Consider the following 26,197-nt stretch of genomic DNA (forward strand, 5'->3'; position numbering starts at 1 on the left):
GAAATAATGGCATAGTGCCATTTGTAAGGAAATGGAGAAACTTAAATATATAACATAAAGTAAAGGGGCTAGAACCAAACAAAGAGGCTCCATGGTATCTCTTATTTCTAAGAAATGGTATATGTCCATTTTAATCCTAGCAGAGGATTACAATAGCTTAATAGTAATATACATATGACCATACAATATTAGCTAAACAAAATAAACTGAAATACAAATTCAGTTGGTTTCTCTTTCTTGATTTTTAAAAATGTTCTATGTGAAGGTATTTCTCTGTACTTGCCTTTTTCCTTTATTTTCCTATGCTTTCTACAATGTTGTCACTGTATTTGATTTTGGTACACACTGTATTCCATGTAAGTTAATGAGAATTAGGCATGTAATGGGCAACTACCAAATCTGACAAATAGGATAATGGGTGAACAATACAAGAACAATTCCAACAAAACTACATGTTGGGAATAAACATTACACCTGCTGGGAGAGGATAGAGATTTTAAGCCAAAAAACAGTAAAAGTGAATGATGGGTAAAAACATGATGAGACAAATACTCATTTATTGCTTACATATGTAATTCAAACCCCTCTGTACAATACCATGACAAGATTCCATTAGGAAGAAGAGTATTGATGCATACACTCTTCTCAATTCTCATAAGTTTACATGTAGATACTAAAGTCGATGGGTTTGTATTACATAAACATACACGTGAAAATAGTTCTGATTTTTTGACGTTCCTAAAAGTGCACAGGTTTCCCTAGGTCACCAGGTTTCAAAGCAACATTGACAAATTAATGTTGTAATCGTTTTTGTTCAAATATTTGTGTAGGAATCCAAAGAGTCATTTGAAATTGCAAACCAGGACGTCCTGGTGCTCAAATATGCTCCGATGAAACCCTCACATTTTTACACTTATCATAAATGTAAGCAAGACTCTCCTATGTGAAACTTCCTCATCTGTAGTCAAATACTTCAACTCTTTGGATTACATAGGAATCTAACCAGTAATAAATATTATTTGGCAAGGGAGATCTTCCTAAAATATACTCGAAAGTTTATTCTACTTAGCAATAGGAATGTTGTGGACGAGGAATGTCAAATGAACTAAAAATTGGTGGAGGGTACATAAATATTTGTGACAATTTATACACAAGTCAAAAAAACATTCATTCGATATCATTTCATGAACTGATCTTGAGTTACAATCCATAATTACAGATTAATCTTCCCAGAACATTTTAGTAATATAGCGGAAAATTTCTTAAACGATGTACAGATTCTCTGTACAAAATATGTCCTCCAAAACTAATAAATGTCGGTTGTTTATACTCCTGCAAGGATCTATTTTTTTCCCTTTCACAGACAATGGGAAGAAGTTACAGATTTCTTCTGCACATTAGATGACACATGAAAAAATATGGAGATGATTCAGAATCTGTGTCTTGAGAAATACGTTGCAAAATTAGGTGGTTTAAAAAATCTGTAAAATTTTCCTACCCATTCTTTTTTGGAACACAGAAATTAATGGGGAATTTGTAGTAGGAACCACATATTATTTTAGTTTTCTTATATTTTTATTATATTCTAGATTATTGATAAGTGAAATGGAATATATTTTTCCCAGACAAATGTAACTATTGTGAGGGGTCAACCTACATTTAGAATTTAGGAAACAGTCCTTTCCTCAGGTTGCTTTCTTCATCCAACAACCTAGGCCTCCTAAGTCATTAGCACTTGGCTAAATCCAAGGTGTTCCTGAAAGACTCGCTTATAGCTTGTTTGCCCTTCAATCCCACATTGTTTTTTATTGAAAATCTCCAATTAGGCACAATTATTCATTGTGTAAAATAGTCAAGATTCTTGATTCCCACTAAGATCAGAAAAAAGCTGATTCTTTTATAGCTGCCTTGACAATTCTTTGTAACTCATGTCCCAGTCATTGCAGGACAAACAGGGATATAACTTTTGCATTCTCAGGAGAGACTTAATTCCAAATTCCATGTTGGTATCTCAATATTCCCAAAGATTACTTTGTACATTGTTAAATATCTACTGTCAGTAAGATGTTCATGGAAGACTCTTGATAGTACATGCACATTGTTAAGAATCAACGTATATATAAGAAAAGGCCATTAATATCACACATTCTGCCACACATTGAAACTTGTAATGAGATTGAGATGTTTTTGAAGGAAAATTTTGAATTAATAGATTCTGAACTTTTGCAAAGCTCTCTATACAATTCCTGCAAAATTGTCATCTCATCATAAGGCAGTGAGTAATTTGAAACACTTCTGCCAAACACTATGCTTTCTAGCCCTTCCATGTTACACAGAAATATTGCAAATGCTTCCCTTCTGTCTTTTTTTTGTGTGTCTTGGAGTTTGTATTGTCAACTTGGGTATTGTCTCTGCACACTTTAGCTCAAGGCTTGAACTCTGCCCCTTGAGAGAAACCACCATTTTCAGTTTTCTGGTGGTCATTTAAAGAAAAATTCTCATGGACTTTACTGCACATGCTGGCTTTGAACCTTGTCCTCAGATCTCACATTCCTGAGTACTTAGGCTTACAGGCCTGAGCCACTGGCGCTCAGCTGTTCTTCCACTTCTCTAATAATATACCATAGTAGTAACTTAAAATTTATGCACAGGTATTTAAACAACATCGAAGAAATTTCACAGCATCTCCGAAGAGAAAATTTGCAATGAAGTGTTCCAGTCCACTTTGATGTTGCTTCCTCCTGAAGATGAAATCTAGATATAAATGAGGAAGGAAAAGGAATATTATCAGAGACATGTAGATGTAAAATCAATAACCATATTCACAAAATATTGAAGATAGTGTAGGAAAATCATCTTTCATTTGGACAGCATTAATTTAAGTGAGATTACATTGATAGCCAGTGTTTTTCATTTTTAACCATTGTATTATGAGAAAAGATATACCTCTAAAAGGGTGCTAAAATTTACCTCTTTGTAATAAGATTAGACACAGTTTCTACACTATATTTACTATCTACACAGTGAAATATATTTCTCATCTAATAGTCCCTTTCTGAAGACACTTAGGTTGTAAACAATTACTTTTATTCAAGACTGGACAAAACTCGTTAATTCACAACAGTCACTATTCCTCACACTCCCCACATATATCCTTCTAATCCTCATTTAGAAATGAATTCAATACCTGCATCAGAAAGAATGACATCACCCCATTTGTTAGGAAATGGAAAGACTTAGAAAAATAATTATGTATTAAGTGAAGTAAGCCTGGCCCAAAGAAACATGGGTCCCATGGTTTCCCTTATTTACAATAAATTGTATAAATCGAGGAGAGGCAGAAAAGTCCAAAAGCTATGTACATATGACCATACACGAAGATGATAAATGAAATGAATCCCTAGATAGGGACACAACTTGTTTCTACTTTCTTGCTATTGTTTTTAATAATTCTAAATTGTTCTAGGTGATTTATTTGTTTCTCTTGTATGTTCTTCCCCTCAAGTTATAACCCCTGTTTTCACTGTATTTGATTACAGTGCCCTGCGTCTTTTATATACATTTTTCTAATTTGTGTAGGGAAGAGATATAACAAATGCTGGAACAGGATACTGGTTGATGCATTGTAACAATGAGATGTATAAGACATTATATTGAAAAGCAACTTTAAATTTAGGGGTGTGGGGGAGCTGAGGAAGCGGGGAGGCAAGGGATTTAGTGGAAAAACAAAGGAGGAGGTGATAATGCTCGACAGGAAATGTGCTCATTAGCTTACTCATGTAATTGTAACGCATCTGTACACTATTTTTACAATAATTTTTTTAAAGGAACTGAAGTAGTTTCTGCTGCCTCTTAGTCCAGTGGAAGAGCATCTTAAGTATTGGATAAATGACATGATAGTGATAAAACCTTCTGCATATGAGTACATGTCTTCAGTAGGTGATCAAGAAATTTGAGGGGTCACTATGAAGTAGTCTTCTATTGCCCTATATGCACACAGTTTTAGGTCTAATTTATAATATATGAATTTCAGATTTACTGTTCTTATGAAAACTGCCATAAAAATAAAACCTGCACTGGCAATTAGTGCACCAATCAAATCAGACAGAAGGGTAGATACATCAAATAGATATAAGCAGTGCGATCTTTTTGTATGTGAGTTCGAAAGTGTAGGAAAGCCACTGCATGTACAATTCTACTTAACAATAGCAGAGTTCTCAGAAATTCTAAAAGGGAAAAAATAGAGCATGCTGTGCGACCTTTGTTTTTATTATTTGTACCTGCAGGGGAGCATTGATTTGCTTAGATATTGACTTGGTTAGATGATATTCAATAAACTGAGTAATCATGACAAAGATATTATGGTTCTATCAATGATATAGTAACTGTAGCCCCATCCTGAAGGCATACTGCAAGCAAGTGACCACTGCTGCTGTTGTGACACCTACTCATCTACTTCCCAATAAAAAAATGGAAAACTAAAGTAGCTTCTTATATTAAACTCCGTTATCCTAGGAGAAAGGACATTGCTATGTTACCAAGTGTTGATTACACGAGCAGGGAAATAATCATCAAAGATTGCAAAGGTCTAAAGGGGCTATGTTATTGTAGGACTTGTGCTAGAAATGAAGCTTAAGGTTTCCTGCTCTACTTGGCTGTTTACATTGACACACATAGATAGGTTCGATTTATTTTCAATCTCCTAGTGTGTGCTAGCTAATATTTTTCACTACCGTCTCATACATTAAAAAAAACATACTTGGTCTTAAGGATCTTGAAAGTCAGTGGCTTGGTTTCTCACAGGATCAGTGTCCTATTCTATTCCCTATATTTTTCTGTAACGCCAAGCAAATAACGACATAATTAAAATGTTTTCTCCCTGTGGAAGTACATTTGAAAGCTTTGAAAGTGAGTCTAAATATTCCCTCACTTTCCCCTCATTTACACATTAATTCTGTCATAAGGACTTGATAAGTCAGACTTCCTGCTGTTATTCAAATTTCTAGACTGTGCTATACTTTGGGTAAACGACATGATACTGGTAAAGGGACCTTCATAGATCTACTGGTCCACAGTGTGTGATTCAGAATTTTGTGGAGTAAGTTTCAATTTTTTAATGCTGTAATACACAATCTAGAAACAAACTTCAGTCATCAAATTATAAAATGTTCAATTTCTCTATATGAGAAAATTGGTTTCAGAGAATCATGTTGACATTTCTGCAAATTTGGCTGTGTCCTCTCATTGTTCACCATGGAGTTCCATGGAATTAAACCAATAAGCATATGCTATGTTCAATGGAACAAAAGTTTAAAAATGAAAGTATATTTAAGCTTCATTTCTAGTACAAGTCCTACAATAACATAGCCCCTTTAGACCTTTACAATCTTTGATGATTATTTCCCTGCTCGTGTAATCAACACTTGGTAACATGGCAATGTCCTTTCTCCTAGGATGACAGAGTTTAATATAAAAAGCTACTTTAGTTTTCCATTTTTTTATTGGGAAAATACTGTACGGATGGGTTACTATTACATGAGCAAGGTAATGGTCCATTTCTTATTAAGCATTGTTGCCTCCTCCTTTGTTTTCCATTCCATCCCTTCCCATCTCCCTTCTGCTCCTTGCTAGCCCCCGACCACCACCCCCCATCCCAGGGGCCAAAGATGCAAAGTTCATTTTTTGACATAAAATCTTGTACAACAATCTCATTTTTGCAGTGGTTCCACCTGTATCCTATTTAAACAATTTGTTTCATGCATAAATCTCTCTTTAAATAATGATGATACCTTTATCTTCCATGTTCATGTATTGAATATTTTGCTCTATAATTTTATCCTTACAAGTGTAAATCTTTAAATCCTATCATCCTATCACTTGATGTCTCGCAATTCTAACCAATGTGAACAAAAAATTTCTAAAAGAGGCATTTTTAAAATTTTCTTCTTGAAGCTTTACAACTATTTGTAATTACTTTTTAGTTCGCTGTTTCATGGTAATAGTTTAGTTTCTTCAATACACCTGTTTATATCCTTCCCAAAGTAACATAGGACAGCAAAGTGCCTGAACTCAAGCCTCATCTAGCATCTAAAATGAATATCTGTATCTTACATAGCAATTATGGTTGGGTATATTGTAGCGCCAAAATTTGGGAACACAATGAAATACTGTCACAACAGGCAACTGAAATGCAGTTTTCATCAGGATCTCATGTACCTGGGTGAGAAGAAAATAAACAAACTATATAAAATGTCTAACAAGTGTGCTGTTCTCAATAAACTTCTTCCTTCCTAATGATCAGCACCTTTTTGTGCTGACCCCTTATTCTCTAATTAAAGACAAACAATCCATGTGGGGTGATGACCACTATCACCAGAAGATTTTAAATGCAATGAGTATAACAAAAATTCTTCTCATTCTTGGTTGAACAATTTCTATTTTCAAGAGGGAATATCTACATATTCCTACATTTTAAACTCTTTACACTTTTCAAATTTACTCATCAACTCAATGGGAATGTCCAAGTAAACATGGAAATATTGTTCTGGTTTTCTCTGATCAATCCTTATATCCTATTAGAATCAATGAAATATTGTTCATATATTTTTGAAAAAATTACTCTGTATTTTAAATAAATGTCTATACTTTACTATATAAAAGATACACAAAATTGTATTGAGTGAAGAATATTCACATGATCATGATCACCTTACAGATGTATACTATTTATAATTTTGTAGTGTGAGAAAAAGATTCTAAGTGGAACTATATCATAGAAACAAAGGGAGGAAACTCCTGGTGACTCGTTGAGGAAGACACTGTCTGAGAATTGCTCTTCATTTTCTCATTTGACAATTATAAACTTTTCATGGATCAATAAGTTGAACAGAGCACCTAATTATTTGAATATATTTGCCAGTGTCATTTTCTAATTTAATGTACCTTTAGATCTACCCATTCATAATCAGGTTATTTATTTCCAAACTAGAGAAATACAGTTGATATTATTTTATTTTTAAATAAATGCCCAGCATGTATATAAGACTTAATTGAATTTGTCAAAATACACCCATTTGAACATTTAACCCATGATTTTAACCTGATTTTCATTGACTCAACTGCAATTTAAATAACTATATGCTGAATGGAATCAGAGGAATCTTTTTTTTTTATTTTCTCTACTAAGTCTATCCAATTTAGTATGAATATATATGATTTTATATGTAAGTACACAGATAATTATTCTTAAATAGTTGTTGAAGACACAAACACCAGCGGATATTTCTGACTTGGTTAAAATCATATATTTCAACTTAGCAAGAATATTTTATTATATTAGGAATTGTTAAGAAAATTATCAAAATGTATGCATGCTTTGCTTTATGGTAAACACTATTCCATTCATTTTATTAAGTTTTGCCCATGAAGAGGATGCTTCCTTTTCTGTGTACTTCTTACACTATGAAACACCAAATTAGGATATTTGATAACTCAATGTAATTTCTCATGTTCCATACAGATAGTTGCACAGTGGCGGTGGTATGATACTTTTCAAATCATGTTCTTTGTACATAAATAATCTAATGTTCAAAATGATGAGAGCAATCAAGTATTTTTTTCGTAATGGTTGTGTATACACTGTCCAATTAGACAATGAACTACTGTGAAACCCAGCCACAACCTAAATCCAAATTCCTTCAATGGAAAAATTGTCAAAAGTCAGCATCAGTCGTCATTGGACTGTGTTGCTTCAAGTATATGCACAAATCTATTAGTTCTAAATCTTACAATAGCTCAAATGTAATTAAAGTGTATCGTCTTTTGTTATTTTTCAGTGTTCATTCGTATTAATTGGTCTTCTATAGTTGAATGAGTTTGGTGTAAATCATTCAAGGCACAGGAAGATGTGAGGAATGAATGAAATATTTTTGAGGCTGCGATTCCTTCATGGAGCAACTTGTGTTAGTAACATGATGCATATTCTATTCATTTTTTTAAAATTTATATCCTCACTAGCATTTGATTATGTTTTAACATTATTTTTATTGTTATTATAAAAGTGATGGACAGGGATGTTACAGTTATATAATTCAGGTAATGATTGCATTACTCTTTGGACAATGTCACCCCTCTAGGCATTTTTTTAATTGTCAAAATACCGTTTCAATTACATGGGCAAGATAACGAGTATATTTCTTATCAAGCATTTTTGCCTCCGCCTTTGTTTCCCCTTCACTTCCCCTTCTCATACCCTCCTCTCTCCTCACCCGATTCACCTTCCTCCCACAAAAGTTGTACATCTCATTGTTGCAATGGGTCCACTTGTATCCCTATTTAAATGATTTGTTGTTTCCCTTCCCTTCCACAAATTATACTAACATCAAATACAGTGAAAGCAGGGTTTTTAATGGGAGAGAGACATAAAAGCAACAAACAAATCATCTTATAAATATGTTAGAAACATTAGCATGAAAGACAAAAAAACATTCCTTTGTTGCTGTGTATGTCCCATTAATCATTCTCTCAGTGTGAATTTTTGGTGGGGCAATGTGTGTTTCTTGTGTGTGTGTGTGTGTGTGTGTGTGTGTGTGTGTGTGTGTATAACTAAATTGCTTTAATCAGACACTAGGTTGTGAAATCAAACTAAAATATGTGAACAGCATAATTGATCATTTGGTAAAATTGTTATATGTTGGACTCAAGAATAAATTTTTTAGGCTGGGAAAGTGGCTTAATTTTAGAGTTTTTGCCAAGCATGCATGAGGCTCTGGGCTTGATTGCGTAGCACCACAATAGGTGAAAATATAGGAAGTCGTGTTGTGGCTCAACTCATAGAGAGCTAGCCTTGAGCTGAAGTATTGAAGGACAGTGCCGAGGCCCAGAGTTCAGGCGCAACGACAGACAAAATAATTAGATTTTTATAAGAAGAAAAAAGCTGACAAATTCGAGCAATAAGTAGCAGTCTTTTGTAACATCTTCCTCATTACCATAATCGACACCAACCCATTTGACCTCTAATAACTAAACATTTCAAGAAATAGTATATGCAATATCCCAAAGGGGACTGTTCTACCAGTGTTTGCTCCGGACCTTAGCTTTATTAATTAATTATAGCAATATTCATAGTCATTTTGGTATGTTTATTGTGTCCTAGTATGTGATTCTTTGGGTTCATGCAAAGAAATAGGATTGCTGATTTATAGAGGAGCTCTGTTTTTAATATATTAGGAACCTTCATAATTCTTTCCAAGGTTGTTGAACCTGTCTACATTAATACAACAGACTAGCAGCATTTCCATTTGGTCACATATGTGCCGCTCGGATATGATTTCCTTTTTTTTAAAACAGGAATCACTACGAATCTTAGTGTAGTTTTCAATTACATTCTTTTATTCCTGAAAGTTGTTTCAAATTTGTAGTCAAACTTGATGTTAATGCAAGGAAGTTCCTTTGCTTTATATTAGCAAACTTGTAGGGTAGGAGGGATGCATTTGCTACCTGAGATAGCTAATATCTAACCATTACTATTAGAAACATCGATTCTTTTTGCCTTAGTAGGTATTTGTATATTACTAGCCACATTCAAGAAAAACAGATGATCATAACAGGTAGGATAATAGATTAAAACCTTAAAAGAGACATCACTAATATGAAACATACTAAATTAAATACAAGTTACATCAAAGAGGATAAAGAAGTTAAGGTTACATTCACAAAACTCAACTGTGAGGAAAGAATAATTATTAGCCATTGTATTCAAAACAGTACACTTGAATTTTGGGTTGAACAAATATCTTACCAAATTTAAAGAAAATAATCCAAAGAGACTTGAAGATGTGTCACTATAGTAATGTGTCTTACAACCATAAAACAAACTCATATTTCTTATCAGATTTCATGTATAGAACTTCATGGTGATTGAAACTTCAGAGCTTCTGCATGGCAAAGGACATAGAGAGCAAGATCAATAGAAGGCCCACAGATAGTGAGATGCTCTTTACTAGCCATTCAATGGACAACGGTCTCATATCTAAATATACTTAGAACTCAAGAAACTAAATACTCCAACAACAAGTCCTCAAAGAAACAACTGTCTTACCAAAGTCGTTGAACAAAGTTACATTCCAACAACAATGCAGTAGAGTTCCCTTCTGTCCACATCCCCTCCAGCATCTGTTGTTATTATACATCTTGATTATAGCCATTCTAACTGGGGTGAGGTGGAATCTCAGTGTTGTTTTGATTTGCATATCTTTTATGGCTAGAGAGGTTGAGCAGTTCTTCATGTGTCTATTGGCCATCCTTCTTTCCTCTTCGGAGAAGTTTCTCTCTAAATCTTTAGCCCACTTATTTATTGGGCAGTTGTTTCGAAAGTAGTATGGAGGATCCTCAACAGACTACACATAGAGCTCCCCTATTACTGAGAAATCCCACTTTTGAGCATTTACCCACATGATCACAAACAAGATCATATTAATCTACCAGCATACCTATGTTTATTGCAGCATTATTTATCATAGCTAACACAGGGAACCAACACAGATGCCCCTCAGAAGATGAAGGGATCAAGAAAATGTGGTATATATAATACACAATGGAATTCTATGTCTCCATCAGAAGGAATGACATTGTTCCATTTATTAGGAAATGGAAAGACTTGGAAAAGATTATATGAAGGGAAGCAAGCCAGGCCCAAATAAACAAAGGTCCTCTGGTTTCCCTTATTTGCAATATTGTATATCTCTGAGATAAGCAGAAAAGGTCAGATAAGTTGATGTTAGTTGAAATGAACCCCAAGATAAGTATTCAATATTATTCTCTTTCTTGCGATTTTTCTAAAATATTTATAAGATGATTTTTATGTTGCTTTGTATGTGCCTCCCCCACAGTATGAACCCCGCTTTCATTATATTTGATATTGGTGTAATTTGTGAAGGGGAAGGGCAAAAGCAAACCGTTTAAATAGGAATAGAGGTGGACCCATTGCAGCAATGAGATGTACAAGTCGTTATGTTGAAATAAGAACTTTATGAGTTTGACGGTTGGGGGGAGGTCAGAGGGTAATGGGAAGGGCTGGAAAGTTGAAACAAAGGAGGAGGCAACAATGCTTGATGAGAAATGTAGTCATTACCTTGCCCATGTAATTGTTACCCATGTGTACGGTATTTTCATAATAAAAATTAAAAAGAAAGGAAGAAAGAAAGAAAAAGAAAGAAAGAAAGAAAGGAAGAAAGCAAGCAAGCAAGCAAGCAAGCAAGCAAGCAAGCAAGAAAGAAAGAAAGAAAGAAAGAAAGAAAGAAAGAAAGAAAGAAAGAAAAAAAGAAAGAAAGAAAGGATGGAAGGAAGGAAGGAAGGAAGAAAGAAAGAAAGGAAGAAAGCAAGCAAGCAAGCAAGCAAGCAAGCAAGAAAGAAAGAAAGAAAGAAAGAAAGAAAGAAAGAAAGAAAGAAAGAAAGAAAGAAAGAAAGAAAGAAAGAAAGAAAGAAAGAAAGAATGGCATGGTCAATAAGTAGGCCAAAGACTTAAAGAGAAACTTCACTGAAGTAGAAATTAGAAAGGCCAATATACATATAAAGAAATGCACAACTTCACTAGCCATAAAAGAAGTGCAAATCGAAACAACATTGAGATCCACCTCACCCCGTTTAGAATGAGTATAATTTTAAAAAAATAATCTGGAGGGGATGTGGAAAAAAGGGAACCCTACTTTATTGTTGGTGGGAATGTAAACTTGTTCAACCACTTTGAAAAGTAATATGGAGTTTCCTGAAAAGATTGCAAATAGAGATCCTCTATGACCCATCAATTCCACTTTTGGTAATTTACTTAAATGATCACAAACAAGACCGTATTATGCCTATCACAAAACTGTATATATCATAGAATTATTTACCATAACTTATATATGCAACAAAGCCAGAAGCCACTCGGCAAATGAATGGATAGAGAAAATGTGGCATATATATATATATATATATATATATATATATATATATATATATATATATACTTATATGAATTCTATGCCTTCATCAGAAAGAATGACCACCCCATTAGTTAGAAAATGGAAAGACTTGGAAAAAATTATATTTAGTAAAGTAAACCAGGCCTAAAGAAGCACAGGTCCCATCGTATCCTTTATTTGGAATAACTAGTATAAAGTTAGGACAAGCAAAAAAGTCAGAAGCTAAATAAATAAATAAACATATTTATACATATATATGTGAATATATGTATACATATATAAATGTTAAAAGAAATGAACACGAAGATAGACACTTTTTTTGTTTATTTTCCGTGCTATTGTTTTTAATGTATTTAAAATGTAATATGTGTTTTTTGTTTCTTTGGTATGTTCCCCCCAACACAGACAAATGGTATATATCCTGTTTTCACTGTATTTCATTCCAGTGTCCTGCCTCTTGTATATACATTTTTCTAATTTTGGAAGGGGAAGCGAAAAAACAGAATACTTAAATAGGTATACAGGTTGACCCAATGTAACAAGGAGATTTCCAGGGCTCTATGTTGAAAATGAACTTTACAAATTCGGTGGGGGGAATGGATGGGGAGGTGGGGAATGAAGCGATGGTAGGGAAAAACAAAGGAGGGGGCAATAATGCGTGATAAAATGTACTCATTATCTTACTCATGTAACTGTAACCTCTTCGTACAATACTTTTACAATAAAAAGATATATAAAAATAAATTCATGCTAATGATAAACACAATATTTTTGATGTACAGTGGAGTTATTTACATTTCAGTTTTGGCCAACGATATTAAATATTACTGCATGCACCTATTGGTTATTTTTATTTCATACCCAGAAGAATCTCTTGGATAATCTAGACAACATATTAATGAATTTGGGTTTTTTTAGATTTTTATTTTAAAAATACTGTACAGAGGAGTTACAGTTACATGACAGAGTAATGTGTACATTTCCTATTAAGCATTGATCTTGCTATCTTGCTTCATTTGTTTTTACCCTACCATTACTTCCCTCCCACATCCACAAATAACCCCCCCATCTACCCTCCTCCCTCCCACCTCCAGCCTAAATTGTAAAGATTGTTTTTCAACATTCTTGTACCCCTCATTCTTAGAATGTACAAACTTGTAGCTGTATTTAAAAATTTTGTTTTTTCCCCTTCCCCTCTCCAAATCAAAGAAGATGCAGGACACCAACATTAAACACAGTGAAAACATGGGTTAAACTGTGGGAGAGGAACATAAAAAATCACATGGTACATTGCAACGTGTTAGAAACACTACCAAGTATGAAAAAAAAACCCAAAAACATTTGTGTCCCTATCTTGGGGTTCAATTCACTTAACATCATTTTATCTTGTCAAATGTATATAGCTTTTGAACTTTTTTGCGTGTCCCAGACATATACTAGTAATAGCAAATAAGAGGAACCATGGGACATATGTTTATTTGAGCCTGGCTTACTTCACTTAATATAATTTTCCAATGCCTTTCGATTTCCTAACAAATGCTTTCTGATGGAGGAATATAATTCCATTGTGTGTGTGTATACATTAGATAGATAGATAGACAGGCAGACAGACAGACAGACAGACAGACAGACAGACAGACAGACAGACAGATAGCTAGATAGATAGCTAGATAGATACATAGATAGATAGATAGATAGATAGATAGATAGATAGATAGATAGATAGATAGATAGATAGATAGATAGATAGATAGATAGATAGATAGATAGATAGATAGATAGGTAGATAGATAGATAGATAGATAGATAGATAGATAGATAGATAGATAGATAGATAGATAGATAGATAGATAGATAGATTAGATAGATAGATAGATAGATAGATAGATAGATAGATATACAACATTTTCCTGATCCTTTCATCTACAGAGGAGGATCTGTGTTGGTTTCATTTCTTATCTATGGTAAATAATGCTGCATTAAATTTGTTCTTGTAGGATTAGAATCGTCTTGTTTGTGATCATTTGCTGGGTTATAGGGCAGCTTATGTGGATTCTTTTTAGGATCCTCCATACTGCTTTCAAAAGTGGTTGAAAAAGTTTACACTCCCACCAACAATACAGTAGGGTTTCCTTTTGCCACAACCCTTTCGGCATTTGTTGTTACTAGAGTTCTTGATTATAGCCATTCCAACTGGGGTGAGGTGGAATTTCAATGTTGTTTTGATTTGAATTTATATTATGGCTATGGAGGTTGAACATTTTTTCATGTGTCTACTGGTCATTCTTATTTCCTCTTCAGAGAAATTTCTCTTATGTCTTTAGCCCATTTATTTATGAGGCAGTTCTCTCTTTGAGGATTCGTGAATTTATTATTGAGGAAATTTAATTTTATGAACTCTGTCGCCCTTGCATACAATTAGAGTTGAATAGATTGTCTCCCAAATGGTGGTATTCGTACTCGTATTTATCTTGCTACCTCTGACTATTGCGATGCAAAAGTTCTCCAGTTGAATGCACACACACACACACACACACACACACACACACACACACACACACAAACACACATATGTGTGTGTGAAAATACAATACAGAGGGGTTACAATAACATAAGCAAGGTATTATCAAGCATTGCTGCTTTCTCCTTTTGTTTCCCCTTACCATCCCTTTCCTCCCCTCTGCCCCCCTCAAAGTTGTAAAGTTTGTTTTCCAACATAACGTCTTGTACATCTCATTGTTACAATGGGTTCCCTGTTTAAATAATTTGTTTTTTCCCTTCCCCTCCTCAACTAATAAAGTATTAGTTCAGCTAGGAATTCCTATTGTATACTGAAGAGCTTTAGGGAGCAGGGATTCATTCTCTCATTCGTAATTTTTGTGGAAATGTATTTTCCTTTCAACATTTAGTGTAAGGGAACAGTCAGATTGTCATAGGCAGTCTTTATTATATTGAGGAATATTCCATTGGTTTCTATTTTCTCCATAGTTGTCATAATAATGTGGCATGGGATCATAACAAATGCCTTTGTACAGCTATATGCATGATCTTGTGATTCGTGTGCTACTTCCAACTGATGTACTGAATTACATGGATTTGCTTGCATATATTGAAGCAACTTTCCCCTCTGGCATGATTACCCTTTGGCCAGAGTTCATGGGTTATATCAGTTCTTCATATCAGCTCTCCCAAAGTTTATTGAGAAAGTTTGCACTGAAATTTAAGCAAGAAATGTTTCTACAGTTCTTTTATTAATGAATCCATATCAGGTTTTTGGTTAAGCAGTATGCTGGCATCATACAGCAAGTTCATTGTGAACATTCACTGTTTCATGAAAGATTTTAAGAGGATTATAGTGGGTTGTCCTTTGAAGGACTTCCAGAAATAACTTGTAAACACTTTTTGTCCAGTGTTTTATTTTACTGGCTTTTCCCAATATTCTCTTATCCTCTTCTGTATCTTGACTCTGTCATGAGGATAAATATCTCATCTCTGGTTTCACTCATTTGGGTACATTCTCTCTCTCTGTCACTCTTCTCTCACACTCTCTCATCTCTCAGATTTGCTAAGGGTTTATCAGTTTTGTTAATTTTTTTCAGTCTTTGTTATGGTTTTGACAATTGTCGTTTTTAATTTCACTTTAATTATCATAACTTCTATCCATGTATTCCTGTGGTGTATTTATTTCCTCTTCCAGGTCTATTTAGTTAAAACCAGAGAAGTTGAGGAAATAGAAACAAGGATCATTCTAAAATTTATTTTGATGTCTGGTCAGTAAACCTTACTAAGTTTTTCTAAACAGACAGTAAGCCAACGTTCTACAGAAGAGCTGTGACCTTCCAAATCATGCAGTTTCATTTCTTTTGCATGACTCGCTGAACAGTGCTGCAATTCTCCAATTGGTACATTAACTAATTGACAGATTTTTCTAAATTCATGATATAGGAATTTCAAAATTGTTTGGTCATAGAAATTCCTGGAATATATCCTGTCATAGTACAAAACAAGGTATTCATATTTCTCCATTAAGAAGGTTTCTGAAAATTGAAATAGAGTTCCATTGTCAACATTTTAACTTCTATGAATTCAAAATACACTCAATGTTTTTGATGAAAATTCTCTGCAGTTAACACTCATAAAATTCCTTGCAATTTCTCAATCATGGGAAGAAAGAAAGATATAGAAAGAATAGTGGCCTCAAACTGACAAGTCCTCTTACCTAGTAGAACACATTCACAATAGGCTTTCAGATTTTATTGGCTACTTTTCAATTCTGTAACATTCTTTTCTATTCTGGATGAAGGAGTTACATATTCTAGTTAAAAGAATGTAGCTCAATATTTTAGATGTGTTCCTAGAGTTTCATGAAAATATACAAAGAATGCCACATATTTTATATACATCAATGAGTGATATTATTTTTGATTACTATTACATCTTAATATGGCTTCAGAAAAATGCAACTCAATCATCTGCCTTAATAACTCTAAAAAATTTTGACATCATTTCACACGAAAAAGTATGGTTAAAAAGAGAACTACAGGAATCCCATGAAAGGGAGGAAGCTAATCAAAGAGTAATACAGGAATTGAGCGAGCAGGAAGAGAATACACAATGATCCCTAAAGGCATTCATGGAATCCATTAACAAAGAGCTGAAGGAAGTCAGGGAGACCACAAAGGGAATGCTGAATGGAACCCAACAGAAGGAATGGGAGTCCAAGGATACCATAACCAATCAACTAAGTGATTTGAGAATAAACACTGAACACCAAATTAAGGAAGTAAAGAAGTTCATACAAGCTCTAAAACAAAGCTTCAAAAAAGAATTTGAAGCCATCAAAGCTGACCAATTAGAAGGAAAAGAGATAAAAAATAAAGTAGAAAGTCTTGAGAGCAGGTTAGACCATGCAGAAGATCGAATCTCAGGGATTGAATACAGCCTACATATTATAGAGAAAGAACATACAACCATCCAAGACAAGACCAAGAAATATGATAGGTCTATCCAACACTTGGAAGACACCATCAGAAGGCCCAATCTAAGGATAATGGGTGTAGAGGAGCACCTAGAAACAGAAGTTAATGGTCTAGGAAATTTGTTTAACAGGATCCTAGCAGAGAACTTCCCAAACATACAAAAAGATAGGCCTATTCAGATACAAGAAGCTTTTAGAACTCCAAATAGACCAGACCAGAATAGGACATCCCACCTTCACATTGTAATCCACACAGGATCAACTCAGACCAAGGGAAAGATCCTTAAAGTTTTCAAGGAGAAAAGATTAATCACCTATAAAGTGAAACCAATTAGAATCACCTCAGATTTTTCAGCAGAGACAATCAAAGCAAGAAGAGCCTGCCCTAAAAACAAAAAACTACGAACTAAGAATACTGTACCCAGCTAAACTCTCCTTCATAACTGAAGGCCAAATAAAAGCCTTCCATAGCAAAGAAAAATGGAAAAAATACAGCTCCAGCAAACCAGCCCTACAAAGATTCTTAAAGATGTCCTACACATAGAAAACCAACAAGACCGCAATGAAGGCCAGGAAACTGCACCCAAACTGAGAAACCAAGAACCATAGAAAGAACCCAGTTTTCGCAGCCCCCAAGAAAGTGGATAACATGGCAGGAACTCCCAAATACCTCTCAGTCCTATCTCTTAACGTTAACGGACTGAATTCTCCAATTAATCGACATAGACTGTCTAGTTGGATTAAAAAACAAGACCCTTCTATCTGCTGCCTTCAGGAGTCACATCTTGCCTGTAAAAACAAACACATTTTCAATGTTAAAGGCTGGAACAAAATCTACCAAACAAACGGCCCCCATAAACAGGTGGGAGTTGCAATCCTAATATCAGGTAAAATAGACTTCAAATTAAAATTCGGGAGAAGAGATAAAGAAGGTCGCTACATACTAAGTAAGGGATCTCTCCTTCAGGAGGATATTACAATTCTAAATATCTACTCACCAAACAATGGAGCACACAAATTTATCTAAGAAACACTACATTCCCTCAAATCACATATAGATTAAAAGACATTAATTATTGGGGATTTTAACACACCACTCTCCCCACTAGATAGATCAACTCGGCAAAAACTCAACAGAGAAACCGCAGATCTAAACAGCTGCATAGATCAACTAGACTTAACAGACATTTACCGAACATTTCACCCAGCAGCATCAGAATACACGTTTTTCTCAGCAGCACATGGAACATTTTCTAAAATAGACCAAATTTTAGACCACAAAGCAAACTTGTCTAAAATCAGAAACATTGAACTTATACCTTGCATTCTCTACGACCACAAGGGAATAAATAAATCAGAACTCAACACAAAAAGCAACCAAAGATAGTCCAGTATCACATGGAGGCTGAACAACAAATTGCTGAATCACTAGTGGGTCATCGAAGAGATTAGAAAGGAAATTCAAATGTTCATGCTATTCAACAAAAATGAACACACAAATTAATAGCTCCTCTGGTAAACAGCAAAGGCAGTACTCAGAGGCAAGTTTATAGCTCTGAGCTCCTACATCAACAAATTGGGAGAGATCTGAAACCAACAATTTAATGGCACATCTAAACCTCCTTGAAAAAGACCACCAAGATAAACCCCAATCCAGTAGACAGAAAGAAATAATTAAAATTAAATCAGAATTAAATGAATTAGAATCCAAAAAATCTATAGAAAGAAAAAACAAAAAAAAGAGTTGGTTCTTCAAAAAAATTAAGAAATTGACAGAACCTTATCAAATCTTATCAGAAAAAGAAGAGAACACACCCAAATAAATAAACTCAGAGATGAGAATGTAAACATCACCACAGAAACAACCAAGATTCAGAACATTATAAGGAAGTACTTCTCAAAACTTTATGATAATAACTTTGAGAACTTGACAGAAATGGACCTTTTCCTAGCAAATATTGACATGCCAAAACTAAACCAAGATGAGTTAAACCTTCTTAACAGGCCCATATCTACCATTGAAATAGAAACAGCAATAAGAGACCTCCCAGCTAAGAAAAGTCCAGGACCAGATGATTTTACAGCGGAATTTTACAAGGCCTTCAAAGCAGAGCTCACACCAATACTCCTCCAACTCTTCAATGATATTGAAAGAAAAAGTTCACTACTGAACACATTCTATGAAGTCATCATAACCCTCATCCCAAAACCAGGTAGGGACTCATCAAAGAAAGAGATCTATAGACCCATTTCTTTGATGAACATTGATGCAAAATTTCTCAACAAAATTTTGGCCAATCGACTTCAACAATTCATGTGAGAAGTCATCCACCACAATCAAACAGGATTCATTTCAGGGATGCAAAGCTGGTTCAAAATTCGCAAATCAATTAATATTATTCATCACATCAACAGGAGCAAGAATAAGAACCACATGGTTATCTCAATAGATGCAGAAAAAGCATTCGACAAGATCCAACACCCTTTCTGATGTAGGTTTTGGAAAAATTAGGAATCCATGGAACATTCCTCAATACAATAAAGGCTGTGTATGACAGTACTACAGCCAACATTATACTTAATGGTGAAAAAATAAAGCCATTTCCTCTTAACTCAGGAACAAGACAAGGATGTCCACTCTCTCCACTTCTCTTCAGTCTAGTATTAGAAGACCTAGCTACAGCAATAAGACAAGATGCAGACATAAAGGGGATCCAAATAGGGAAAGAAGAAATAAAACTCTCCCTCTTTGCAGATAACATGATCTTGTATTTAAAGAATACCATAGATTCCACTCCAAAATTACTCAAGCTGATTCAAAGTAGGAGGGTATAAAATTAACCAACCAAAATCAATGGCTTTTCTGAATGCCAACAATGAGAAACTTGTGGCTGAAATTAGGAAAGCAACTCTACTTGTTATATCTCCTCAAAAAATAAAATACATAGGAATTTACTTAAACAAAGAAGTGAAGGGCCTCTATGATGAAAACTTTAAAATCTTGAAAAAGGAAATCAAAACAGAACATAGAAAATTCAAAACCTCCCATGCTCCTGGATTGGAAAGATTAACATCGTGAAAATGGCAATACTTCCCAAGGCTATCTACAAATTCAACGCAATACCTATCAAAATTCCACCCTCATTCTTCAAGGAAATAGAAGAGGCAATCCAAAAATTCATATGGAACAATAAAAGACCCCGAATAGAAAAACGCTCCTCAATGGAAAGAACACTGATGGAGGAATATCAATACCAAATTTCAAACTCTACTATAAAGCCATAGTAATCAAAACAGCTTGGTATTGGCATAAGAACAGACCTCAGGACCAATGGAATAGAATTGAAAATCCAGAAATGAACCTACAGACCTATAGCCATCTAATCTTCGATAAGGGAGCTAAAACAATAGAATGGAAGAAAGACAGCCTCTTCAGTAAATGGTCCTGGCAAAATTGGTTAACTACATGTAGAAAACTAAAGCTAGATCCTTACATATCACCCTGCACTAGAATCAATTCCAAATGGATCAAAGACCTTGAAGTCAAAGAAGACACTCTGAAAACATTACAGGATGGAATAGGAGAAACCCTAGGTCTCCTTGGCTCAGGCCGAAATTTTCTGAATAGAGATCCGGAAACACAACAAATCAAAGAAAGGTTGTACAAATGGGATTGCAAAAAGTTGCAGAGTTTCTGCATAGCAATGGACATAGCTAGCAAGATCAATAGAAAGCCCACGGATTGGGAGAAGATCTTCACTAGCCATACAACAGACAATGGTCTCATATCTAAAATATACTTGGAACTCAAAAAATTAAATCCCCCAACAACAAATCTTCAAAGAAACAACTGCCCAATAAATAATTGGGCTAAAGACTGAAAGACAATCTTCTCTGAAGAGGAAAGAAGGATGGCCAGTAGTCACATGCAGAAATGCTCAACATCCATAGCCATAAATGAAATGCAAATCCAAACAACATTGAGACACCACCTCACTCCAGTTAGAATGGCAAAAATCAAGAATTCTAACAACAACAGATGCTGGAGGGGATCTGTACAGAAGGGAACCTTACTTCATTGTTGGTGGGAATGTAAACTTGTTCAACCACTTTGGAAAGCAGTATGGAGGTTCCTGAAATGACTTCACTTAGTGCTTCCCTATGACCCAGCAATCCCACTTTCGGGCATTTACCCAAATGTTTACAAACAAGACCACAGGAAAGCTACCAGCACAACTATATTTATTGCAGCATTATTTACCATAGCTAAGATATGGAACCAGCCCCGATGCCCCTCAGTAGACGAATGGATCAAGAAAATGTGGTATATATACAGAATGGAATACTATGCCTCCATCAGAAAGAATGGCATTGCCCCATTTGTTAGGAAATGGGAAAACTTGGAAAAAATTATATTAAGTGAAGTAAGCCAGACCCAAAGAATCATAGGTCCCATGGTTTCCCTTATTTGCAATATCTAGTATATGTATGAGTCAAGCGGAAAAGGTCAGATAATGTGATGTTAGGAAAATGAACACTTAGATATGTATTTTAATGTTTTTTTTCCTTTCATGCATTTGTTTCTAATGCATTTATAAGATTATCTCTTTGTAGCTTTGTATTTCCCTCCCCCACAGTAGAACCCCTGCTTTCATTATATTTGATATCGGTATAACTTGTAGAAGAGATGGGAAAAACAAGTCGTTTAAGGATACAGGTGGACCTGTTGCAACAATGAGAAGTAAAAGTTGTCATGTTGAAAACGAGCTTTACAATCTTGGTGCAGGGAGGGGGTGAGGCGAGGAGAATTGGGTGAGGGGTTGGGGGTGAGAAATAAAAAATAAGAAAAAAATTATGGTTAAGTATATCAGAGTATTGATTGATACACACTCAAGTATATAATTAATTCCAAGATAAAAATTATGATGAGCAATAAAATGATGTAAGGTATTGAGAGCACACGTTTACTTCTTGAAGTAAATTAGGTCTTTATTGGAAAGAAGAATGACATATATGCAGTATGAAATATGTACACAACATTATATGGTGGCCATTTTCATCCAGGCAGTGTCATGATTTTTCTTTTTTCCCTTTCTCTTCCAGCCACATTCGAGAATTTGAGGCTTTCAAGTATCATCCGGAGTACTTAAAACTTAGGGTCCTATTGTTCTATGTCACACAGTTGATTTGCGACTTTCATGAAAAGACCAGTATTCAGATTGTCTCTCTCCACACTCACTTTAGGATTCCAAACTATACTAGTCAAGCTTATTTTGTATTTTTTTTTTTTTGCTGTGATAAATGCTATAACATAACCGTAAAATTTCTTCCAATTTTATTTCTAGACAAAAGTGGAAGAGAATAAAGTGGTGTTGTGCGTGCATAAGCAATAAATAATCCATGGAAAGGTGTAATATCTGCTTGGAGAATCGTGGAAAATACAGAAAATTCAAACAAGTCACATGTCTACTAAAAATAGCAGTTTCCAAGAAATTCAATATAGAAAAGAATAGTGAACATAATTTACACCTTGTCAGTTTGTTTTATGTTTCAGTTGACTGAAGCACAAGTTGATCTGAGAGTCCTGAGGTCAAGAAAAGGAAATGACCAGTCTTCCCTATCACAATGAAAAAGTCAATTCTCAAGGATATAGTCAAAAAGGTTACAATTGTTTGTAAAAACAAAACAATGTGGATGTTTTCTTCCTTCTTTTTGGAGGATCCTGCTTTACTTAATCCGACCTATTTTAGGTGATATTAACGAAAATGTATCACTTGTGCACCTTCCAAATACTATTTCCACAGGTCATTTGGCTCGTAGTTGTTTCTACATTATCAAACAATGATATCTTTCTATTTCCACTTTCCCATGTGTGGTTTGATGGCAGTTGCTAAAAATTGCAGGTTTTGTCCTACGTGCAGCAGAACCACAATGCTTCTGTTTCTATCAGTTTAGAAAATTGCCTTTGAAACTTGTATAAATGGAAATGTCACTGATATTCATGTTACAGTTTTAAAAACAAGACGATATTCATATTTCTTCTCTTGTGTAGTTCAGTCACATCACTTGCATATTAAGAAGTTTGCTACCATTTAAAAGAGCGGTCCAAAAACAGCTTTTGATTGTCCCAATTCCCAAATTTTACTTTTCCTTCAGTTAACAGTCACCATTAAGATATTCTTGTGTGCGGAACTCAGGTGTCTCATGTCTGTAATTTTAGCTAATCAGGAGGCTGAGATCTCAGGATCCTGGGGCAAAGCGAGTTTGGGCAGGAAAGACCCTGAGGCTTTTATCTCCAATAAACCACTCCGAAATCGGGAAGTGGCACAGTGGCTCAAGTTGTAGAGAGATAACCTTGAGCTGAAGATCTGAGGGACAGCATTCTTGCCCAGACTTTATGCCCAATGACAGGCAAACAAACAAACAAACAAACAAACAACAAAAAACAAATAAAACCAAAAAAACGACAGTTTTGTATCTGAGTCCTTGTGGTTCATGCCTCCAATCCTAACATACTCAGGAGGATGAAGGGTCAAAGCCACCAGAGCAGAAGAGTATATTAGAGTCTTATTTTGAAAGAAACAGCAGAACACAGAAAGCATCACATTGGTTCAAAATAATAGAATGTTGGACTAAATAAAAAGACCTTAGAGATATGAAATGGCCCTGAGGTCAGGCGCAATGACCTATATAAAAGCCTATATGTTATGTATTAGAATGTGCCAGTTGCAAAAAGAGGAAATTTTAAAAAATGACATTAATGCTAATGGCTATTACACATCAGTAAACATTTCACAAAAGTTTCACACAATTTGAAATATGATTGTGAATTGTTTTCTTCTTTCATTTATTATCAAGAAAAGTTCCAAAAATATGGATAATACAGTATAGGCCTGCAAAGTTATAAGGACTAACTGCCACTACATATCTTTATTTGATACCTATATTGAATATTTTACCTCTTATTCATCAGTAGCTGTGAGAAAACCTAGTGTGTGTGTGTGTGTGTGTGTGTGTGAGAATTATATTAGATATTGACATGATTATCCCTTCACATTACTTCTTTAATTTTTTGAGAAAATTTTAAATCAAAATGTATTAGATCATTTAACTCCATGTCACATTCTTTTTTCTTTCTACCTTTTTTTTTGTTTGGTGGTGGGCTTTGAACTTTGGGCTAGGGTGATGTCCTTGCACTCTTCAGCTCAAAGCAAGTGCTTTCTCACTTGAGCCACAATTCCACTTGTGCTTTTCTAGTGGTTTGTTGGAAATAAGAGTCACACAGTAAGTTCTGCCTGGACTGGCTTTGAACATTGATACTCAGTTCTCAGCCTCCTTAGTAGCTATGACCTCCTTAGTGGCATGACCCACCAGCGTCCTGCTCCATGTCACATTTTAAGGTCCAGGATTTACATTGTTTTAAAATATGTTACATGTTGTAAAGTATTTTCCGAGAAACCTTTCTTAAGATATTTATATTTGAAAGAAATTACTTCAGTCCTTGCTGGGTAAACTTCATTAAGGAGACACCCTGATTCAGGGGCTAAAATATAACAATCCAGTTATAAATCTGGGAATATTTTTAGGGAACAGAATAAATCTCTAGATCAAACAGACTGTCGAAACAAGAGTGATGGAAAAGCACTTCTATGTGGGTATAAACAGTATGATCATAGTTCAGATGTGTTAGCGATTAAGAACACTAGCAGCAGTATTGAAGCCTAGAAGCAATTCAGTGAATTTTATATTGAAAAATCTAACACTTAAAAACGAAATCTTCAATTTGGTTTCTGGGCCAGAATGGAGCATTTCAATTGACATAGGCTGGCTTGATGAGTATGGACCTGAAAGCATAAATGGGAACATTATTATGTCAGTTATTGGGGTCCCATACAGCAGACTGGAATTGACCACTGCAAATGAAATGTCCACTTGATTGAAGGGCTTCAGGCTGTCTTTTGCCAGTCCACTTATTCTTAGATAAGTAGCAAACACCTTAATGCTCCTACATCAGTTAATAATCTCCCATGTACCCGGGCGCCGTTGGTTCACACCTATAATCCTAGCTACTAAAGAGGCTGAGATCTGAGGATCATGGTTCAAAGACAGCTCTAGCTGGAAAGTCTGTGAGACTCTTATCTCCAATAAATGAATAGAAAACCTGAAGTGGCACTGTGGCTCAAGCGGTAGAGTGCTCTCCTTGAGCTGAAGAGCGCCAGGGAGAGCGCCCAAGTCCAGAGTTCAAGCCCCACGACCTAAAAAAAAAATCTCCTGTGTTAACCATTTGCATTTTTCCTTTTACTTTCAATTCTAAACATTAATCATATTCAGAGCTTTTCTGAATATCAGTTGTCTTCCTACAAGTTCATTGTCAGGTTGGATTATGGAAGTTTGGTTGACATACATGCCAAGACACTATACTGAATTGCAGTATTATTTCTATCTCATAATCATGAACCTCTCTCTAAATACCTGGCCCACATTGTATCAACTCCCCAAATTTAAACCTATATTTTTGCTAGAAATCTTTTTAGCATAATTTCCTAACAGTTATTAATAGCACACAGATAAGAATAAAAATATACTTTCAAAAAATATTACCCATGTGCCTGAATTTTATGACTGTACATTTTTCAGTAGCTTCCAGAAGAATTTTCCAGCATAATTCAAACTGTAGTCCACAATGTAGACAGGTTCTATGAAATTCACTAAACAAAATATAGATTTTAAAATAAAATTTTATTAGAAATTTTTAAAGTCATCTGAATACTTCTATGGGTTTGGCTGCTTATACTTCATATGCTATGCACCAATTAATAGCACAGGATTAATTCCACAAAGATTTCTAAAATTTAAACTCAAATGTGTTGAATAAATATTGAGAAATCATATCTAAAAGGGGACTTCAGATGAATTTAGTACTTATTAATATCCATTATGTCCTAAAATAATATTTCTAGTTTTTCATGTCAACATAATTTCTAAACATGTATCTAGAGGAGACATAGTAATGCTGGAAAGTATTTAAACATCTTCTGCAATATTAAGTCCTACCCAGCTTAGAGCGACTCTGGAGAGAGAAATTCAAAAGGCAAACACATTTCCTTAGAGTAGGGGGAAGAGAGTAGGAGGGCAGACTAACAAAATCTAGATTTTGTGTAAAGAGAACATATGAAAATATAGTGGCCGAATTAATATTTTGGTTTTCCCCATCATTTTGATTTGCTTCTTTTTGATTAACTATGTTAATGTGTGT

The 26,197-nt window shown here is 34.8% G+C and overlaps 1 protein-coding gene across 1 annotated transcript in view; it reads left to right on the forward strand.

The window, feature by feature from the left end:
• Positions 1-24,666, forward strand: part of LOC138829985 (gametocyte-specific factor 1-like) — a 44,183-nt gene extending 19,517 nt beyond the window's left edge. The window contains exon 7 of the mRNA XM_070026469.1: positions 24,528-24,666. Within this exon, the coding sequence (XP_069882570.1) occupies positions 24,528-24,666 (139 nt within the window). The remainder of the gene's footprint in view (positions 1-24,527) is intronic.
• The last annotated feature ends 1,531 nt before the right edge of the window (positions 24,667-26,197 follow it).

Source organism: Dipodomys merriami, unplaced genomic scaffold (assembly GCF_024711535.1).
Source record: "Dipodomys merriami isolate MVZ:Mamm:240054 unplaced genomic scaffold, mDipMer1.0.p SCAF_18, whole genome shotgun sequence".
NCBI classification, from domain to species: Eukaryota; Metazoa; Chordata; class Mammalia; order Rodentia; family Heteromyidae; genus Dipodomys; species Dipodomys merriami.